Below are 7,017 nucleotides of genomic sequence, written 5' to 3'. Positions count from 1 at the left end.
AGCCCTCAGGGAAAGGCTGTCTTGACTATTTTGAGCCCATATGTTAAATTGATGTTCTTGCTGCTCTCCTGGATCCTGGGTTAATTGACAGGAGCAAAAGGCAGAGGGAAGAGGCGCTTCTCCAAACATGCACACATGGGTGCACACAGCAGCCTCGCCTGGCAGCAGGACAGACGGCTCCTGGATCTCTCCACTTGCTCTAAATTTCAGAAACACAGAATATTCTGAGCTGGAAGGGACCCACAAGGATCATCAAGTCCAACTCTGCAGTGAATGGCCCACACAGGGATCAAACTCAAGCACCACGCTCTAGCTGAGCTAAGCTCAGGGTCACTGGACTTGGAGATCTGTCTGTGGAAGTGAAGGAGGAGTGAAATGGCAAAAGTGATGACTCAGAGGTGTCACCTGGTCCTGGTGTCTGGAGGGGCCAGGGTTTGATGCTACAAGAACATCTCGGTCACCCGCTCAGTTCCCACAGCACCACCTCTCCTGGATGCCTGTGGTTATCCTGTGATGGACCCAAACTCATTCTTCTTGGAGAACTGCAGCAGCAGATTTGGAGCTGTTTTCCCCCATTTGACAACCTCTCCCCAAAGTGAGGCTGTCCTGGGCTGTTCCCAGCCCTGTGCCTTGCCCATGCAGCCTCTGGTTTCCAGCTATGGGAATGGGCTGATGCTCCCATCCTGTCCTTAATGCCCTCCTTATCCTTACTGCCCTCCTGTTGCAGCCTCTGTGAATCAGTCACCAACACGCATTCCCAGAAGAAAATCCATGTGCTCCATATGGCACTGCCTCCTTCTGGCTTCCAAAGTGAGCTGCAATAAAATGCATCCGTCGTTCACAGAAGCTTCCTCTCCCTTTGGACAAAAGCAACTTGTTTGGCAATGAGAAAAGCCCCACCACCCCTCGGATCTCTTAATTTGATGGGTCTGGGAGCCGGCAGATGAATATCTTAAATAACTAATGGTGACTCAGAGGAGCGTTAAACAAAGATAACATTGTCACTTCCTCTCTGCTCCTCTTTTGTTTCTTACCCTTCAGCTTTCCTGCCGGTTTATTATCTCTTCAGTTTTCCTTCTGATGATCTTGTTACTATGACAGGTTGTGTATTATCTTTGGCAGCTTCTTGCAAACGTGTGACCTGTTGCATCAATGCACGGCAGGAATAAACAAGAGGAATGCACACAGAGGAGTGCCAGCACCCTCGGGAGGGCTGGGAGTGCAAGAGGAGGGCTCTGTTTGCCAGCTCGGGGGGTGTGGTGGGTGAGGGGTGTGTGTGGTGAGTTCCAGGTGGGAGACACTCTTTCCACTAACCCCTTTCCAGTCTGGACATTCTGAAACTGAGCCTCCAGCAGTCCAGAATCTGGGCTGCCTGTTCCACAAATCCACTGTGCATTGCTAAACACTTCCTAAGGCTCTGTCCCACAGCAGCCCTGTTTTTCAGGGACCGGGGTGATCTGTGCTGCACCACATGAGATCTGCAGATAAAGGCAGCCTTGAGAAGCCCTGGGATGAGCTGATAATACCAGCCAACACCACTGGCACCACCAGAAGTGCTCACACTCAGAGGATCGCTTGCTCATTTATTTCAAGGACGTGCTGATTGCCAGGTTACCACTTCACGCTGTTATTTGGGTATATCCAGTGCCTGTTAGTCACTGCTGGAGATCTCCAACAACCACCCTCCAAGCACTGCACAAAGCCAGAACCCAGCAGGACCATCCTAGCCTCCTCCTCAATAAAATACATGTCACAATGGGGATCACCCGCTGCAGGAATGAACCACCTCCCTCAGATTCCAGGCTCGTGGTTCCCGAGGACCAGAACTATCCAGTTCTCCCCATGTGATTGGCAATTCTTGGTATTGCAGAAACATCTTCAAAGCTGAGAAATGTCTGGATAAAAGGCTCTGGTCTGGTCTCTCGTTTTTTGTATACGTCAGTAGAAGGCCTTGGGGAAGCAGGAAATCTCATTAGGAATTAACTCAGGATCAAATACGACCTCCCAAGTGATTCTGAAAGGCCAGGTCAGTTTAAGGGAAAACTGCTTGATGAACAGAGCCACCTCAGACTTCTTTGAAGAAAAGTACTGCATGAAATTTTGATATTACTAAGTATTTAATAGATCTAATTTACAAAGCACTGTTGCTCCCAATTCCCAGAGTGCTGAAAATCCTGCAACCTATTTCTTTACAAGTATGACTTCAATTCATTCATGGCTTTTAATGCAGCAAGCTGTTCAACAGCTGCAAAAAATGTTTTAGGACAGGGAGCCTGAGCCCTTGTGAAGTGCACCAGGCTCTGCTGTACCTTCAGCAAGCCAGGAGAGTTCTGTAGCTCTGTTATGACATGAGGTACCAGGGTTTTCACACTCAGCCTGGAAGCAGCATTAGCACAACCTGTGAAGTCGTCATAGGGATCTTTGCTCACCAGGACAAGCAACCTCCACTCAGGGGAACTTACAGATTAAGAGAGCTGCCAAAATGCCCCCAAATCCCACATTTACAGGAATCCCACAGCCATGTGAGCAGGTGTAGCATGTCACAAGCATTCAGGTGTCCCTTTGGGTGATGGCTGCCATGTGACAGAGGGAACTGTGACAGCGTTGGTGTGAGCAGGGCTGGATCCACCCTGTGACCTCAATGCAGGAGTCCTCAAGCATCCCATGAGACAAGTGCTCTCCAAGGGACTTGTGACTCCCATGCCTTAATCAGAGGACAGTGACACCTCCAGCCAGGTGGTGAGCAGTCCTGTGGTTTATAAGGTCCTCAGACCCCTCCCGTTCTGGTCGTGCACACCCTCTCCACAGAGGTAAAGGCACGCTGCACTCGCGCTGGTGCCACACAAGGTCACGTCTTGGTCCTTTGTGATGTGGAGCCCAGAATTCCGCTGGCGTGACAACGGAATGTTGCAAGAGCAACACACAACCTCTGCCAGAATCCCCCAAAGCCAGGGTGGATACCATCCAGCTCCTTGTGGAAGTGTTCTGAAGACATTAATTGTCTGTCAGGACCAAACAGAAAAGTATCCAGGATTTCGGTGAGTCCTGTAAGAACATCAGGGTTTTTTAATAAATATTTGAGTGGCTTTTCCACTTCTGCTGGGTCCAGGGAGGCCAATGCTGAGAGGAGAGAAGTCTCTGTAAAGCCTTAGGTCCTTGGGAGTGGGAGCAGTGAGAGAGCTGACTAATGCCAGTCAGCTGCCATCCACCCATCGCAGCTCCCCTGCGCACACATTCCTTGCTGAGAGAGTTTTCCAGGCTGCTGCTTGGTCAGAACCACTCTCACTGAAGCTTTTCTTACAGAATCTTGGATTTAGAAGACCTCAGGTTTGTTTCCATGCTGGTGAGCACTGGCAATAACTCCAGGCATGCACGGTGTTGTCCCTGCACACTCTGCTGCAAAGCTCAGCAGCAAAGGGAGGGCACACACCCCTCTCCTGCTCCAAACTGCTGCTCAACGGGTCAGCCAGAGCCTTCCATCACAGCACAAGCCTCATGTCCTGTTCTCCACCAGGAGCCAGATGTTTGCTAAGTGAACTCAACTGGAAATAACTTGCCTTTGACAAATCTCTTACCAGTGAAGGCTGCAAGCACCCACAAATAGTTTACACAAGTGCCTTGATCAATGACACACAGTTTCAGAAGCTTTCTCAAACCAGAGTCTCTGAACATTGTGTGACAGAGCCCATTTAAAGAAGGCAATAAGGATGTTTAACAAAAAGAGCATGACTCCCCCCAAAAAAACAACTAAAAAAACCCCAAACCAAAATCCAAAAAACCCAAAGAGTTTCCCTTTCATACCAAACGCTTATGAGGAATTAGAAAAAAATTATTTCTGTGCATGCTGGAACACAAATAAGAAGATAAAAGTGAAACCCCTGCTTTTGCCACTTGGATTTCATTTTGACCAAAGAATAACCTCTTTTTTCATGGTTAATACTGCTGGTCCCCCCTGTTCCTGTAAGCTGGGGAAAGGGAAAATATAGAAGAAATATGGGGGGGGGAAAATCACTGCTTGCTTTACTTTTGTGGCTGTACTGGACTTGCTTTTCTTTTGGAGGTTGAAGCAAACACCATATTAAGTGAAATAATGGGATAACAATGGTGAGAAAACAGTAAGAAAGTCAGGACACTTTCCCCAGGACTTGCTGCTTCTCTGCTTGCAAGGCTGAAGCTGTGGAGGCACATCCCAAGGCAAACTAATTTGTATTTCTTACCCCAAAAGGCAGTGCAGGAGCAGGGATGAAGTATCTCCATCCGTTAAGCTACTCCTAGGGTTTGCCACCTGAACAGGACACGCTGTTGATCAGCTCCAGGGGGGCGAAAAGGACTTCTGGGAGCAAGTTCTGATCCTCTCTAGGAGGCAAGGCCAAAACATTGCCAAACTAAGCTGGTTGGAATGGTCCCTGCCTCTGTGATTAAGGGGATTCATAAATATTCAATGTTTCTTGGCAGCTGGGAGTGCTTCACTTGTTCCAAGTATCTCAAGGGGGATGGGAAAGGCAGAATGAGCCTTAGTATTTCTGACACCCCGCAGAGACAATGAACCGGGGAAGGAGAGTGCTCATCTTGCAGCGAAACATTTCACGTGGGGTGATTTTAATAATTCAGCCCTCAACTGGTCTGTTTAAATGTTTGATGCCTGTGAGTTGAGCTTTAAGATCCAGCCTCCTCTGGATCTGAGGGGCTGGGCTCCAGGTGGGTGCCGTGTGCCTTCCCCAGTGGTGGATTGAACGTGTTCCCACGGCACGGCCCGAGTCTGAGAGCAGGGATCTCTTCCTCCACTGCGTGAAATTCCAGTGCTCTCACACCAGGGGGGAAAATATCAGCTACCCCATTCTGGTTTGTGTTTGGAAGAGAAGGAAAATGTCGTAATGAAGAATAAAGATAAAAATGCTTAATTCCATTCTGCTCATATTAGAGACAGTCGAGCACTTGGACCGCAGAGGAAGGTGCTTTTTCTGGATTTCTGGACAAGCCCCAGGATATTAAGACCTCCTGCTCCCACACAGTGGAGTTGCTATGCTTGTATCTCCTCTGACTGACCAGGTTTTGGCCATTCTCAGAGACAGGACAGTGTGCCAAACATATTCTGAGTTTGCCCAGGTTGGAAGATGCCAACATTCAAGGAACCACAGCATTTCTGCTCTCCCAGCTGCTGGCATGTTGCCACATTCAGAAACTCTCTGTCCCACAGCTAGAGTTTGCCATCAGCTTTGCTCAGGAGAGACCCTTCACTTCCATGTGAGATCCTGATCTTGCAAGCCCTTATCCTAAATTATCCATGAAATGTGTGAGCATGAGTTATGCATGAGATGAATTATCCATGAACAGGGTTGGTCGCCTTCTCTCTTTGTCAACTCTGTAGGTTCCAGCCAGGTATCAAAGCATGGAGTAGGCTGGGCTTTTCCCCCCCTCCAAGAATCTGAATTTTACACAGCAGTGTACAAAACCTGGGAAAGAGCTTAAATATTCAGTGGGTCGTGGTGGAAGAACACAGAAGGCTGTCTGAGAGTGCACAGGGTCAGCCTTTCCCCAAAGACACACTTTCAGATCCTAAATCCAGTCAGTGGTTATTCATTCCTGCAAAGAGCTCCAAGAATGATGGAGACAACTTGTCTGTCTCTGACAACACACTCCCACACCCAGGCTGGTGGTGACTGTAGTCATCTATGAACTGGAGCTTGGGATTCAAGGCCCTTCTCCGCAACAAACACAGCAAAGTCTTAATTTTGGTGGATATCTATTGATTTTGATGTGAAAGTCTACGATGGAGTTGTGTTACTGATCTTGAGGTTACTTGTCAAAGTTGGTCAGTTTAGAGAAGGGAGAGGGAAGAGAGGATTCTGGAAATCTGATATTTTGGGGGGAGGGATGTTCTGTGGGGGGTTTTGAGGACTCCCGACCAGCTCTATCACCTACCACCTTGCTAACTGTGTGATTTATCCCCACACAAGGCCAGCAACAATGTCGGCACCAGCTCTCCAATGTGAAGCCAAGAGCCCCTCCTCATCACCGGAATGCACACCCTACCACACCTCCAGGGACATCAGATACATCTTCCTCAAAAGCTGCAGGAACATCCCTGCATTCCGCACCCTGGACGGTGCAGGCGCCAGCAACGTCTACCAAGGACCCACGTCCTGCCACCCCACGTTACAGCACTACCTCAGCACGGATGAAGACTCCTATTCCTCTCTTCCTCAGCACCTCCCCACCTTTGTCACCTTCTCCATGCGCCTGGAGAAGGAAGCCACGGATTTGAGACGCTCCCCTGGCTCCAAGAAAAGGCTGCCGGTGTTCCGCCAGCTGTGCGGAGAGGCCGTGGAGGAGCTGGAGGAGCTGCCCGGTGCCAAAGCACCCAGGGAGAACATGAAAGGCTGGAGGCTCATACAGGCAGCCGGGTGCTCCACCTGCAGCAAGGCATGAACTGACTCTGAGATACTGTCTGGAAAAATACAACATTAATGGTGTCCTTACATTACCAGGGGGTCAGTGGAGACGTGGTGTGAGCTCGGCTTCACTGACAGCCAAGGGCTGGGAAAACGGGATGGAAAGGGACGAATTTGTCTACCTGGGATATTCCTTCCACTCTTCTGGGTGCCATGGGAGACTGCCAGCCAAATACACTGGTAGCTTGTACCAGGATGGCCATCCAACCCCATCTCTGTCACTGAGTCCCTCCAGCATGCTGGAAATAAAGGAAAACTTCCTTCTCCACATTCCAAAACCCTCCTGGGCTGACACCCACAGCCCATTCACCAAGCATCCCCTCCAGCTGCTGAGCTGGAGGAAAATGTGTTGACTAAAGCACTGAGTACAGGCTGTGACAGAGCAAGTACCAAACGCTCTGTGGGAAAACAAAAATATGAAAGCAAAGGAAAGATCTCACGTGAGAGTGCCTGGGAGGGAATTTGGGAGATTTTCAAGTCTAGGGATTGAAAAAATAGTGACAATTAGAAGAAATGCCCCCCACAAAAAAAAAAAAAAAAAAAAAAAAAAAGGAAAAAAAAAGGT

The 7,017-nt window shown here is 49.0% G+C and overlaps 1 protein-coding gene and 1 long non-coding RNA gene across 3 annotated transcripts; one reads left to right on the top strand and one right to left on the bottom strand.

Moving 5' to 3' along the window:
* Nucleotides 1-337: 337 nt before the first annotated feature.
* On the bottom strand, nucleotides 338-2,842 carry LOC108504198. The gene is made up of 3 exons (XR_001877033.1): nucleotides 2,463-2,842; nucleotides 1,035-1,141; nucleotides 338-815 (listed from the first exon to the last, which is right to left on the bottom strand). It is a non-coding gene; the product is annotated as an uncharacterized LOC108504198 (long non-coding RNA).
* A 17-nt stretch (nucleotides 2,843-2,859) lies between these two features.
* Nucleotides 2,860-6,643, top strand: LOC108504197. Of its 2 annotated transcripts, none has more exons than XM_017828877.1 (2): nucleotides 2,860-3,047; nucleotides 5,958-6,643. In XM_017828877.1, exon 2 carries the CDS (start codon nucleotides 5,968-5,970, stop codon nucleotides 6,427-6,429), a length of 462 nt encoding a protein of 153 aa, XP_017684366.1. In that variant the 5' UTR covers nucleotides 2,860-3,047; nucleotides 5,958-5,967; the 3' UTR covers nucleotides 6,430-6,643. The 2 variants fall into 2 exon arrangements, with proteins under 2 accessions (XP_017684366.1, XP_017684365.1); XM_017828876.1 differs by having other exon boundaries at nucleotides 2,881-3,038; nucleotides 5,958-6,570.
* Nucleotides 6,644-7,017: the final 374 nt, after the last annotated feature.

The sequence above is a fragment of the Lepidothrix coronata genome, unplaced genomic scaffold (assembly GCF_001604755.1).
Source record: "Lepidothrix coronata isolate B3197 unplaced genomic scaffold, Lepidothrix_coronata-1.0 Scaffold154, whole genome shotgun sequence".
Classification (NCBI taxonomy): Eukaryota; Metazoa; Chordata; class Aves; order Passeriformes; family Pipridae; genus Lepidothrix; species Lepidothrix coronata.
Note: the sequence above shows the minus strand (reverse complement) of the source record. Positions and strands in the feature narration are given on the sequence as shown.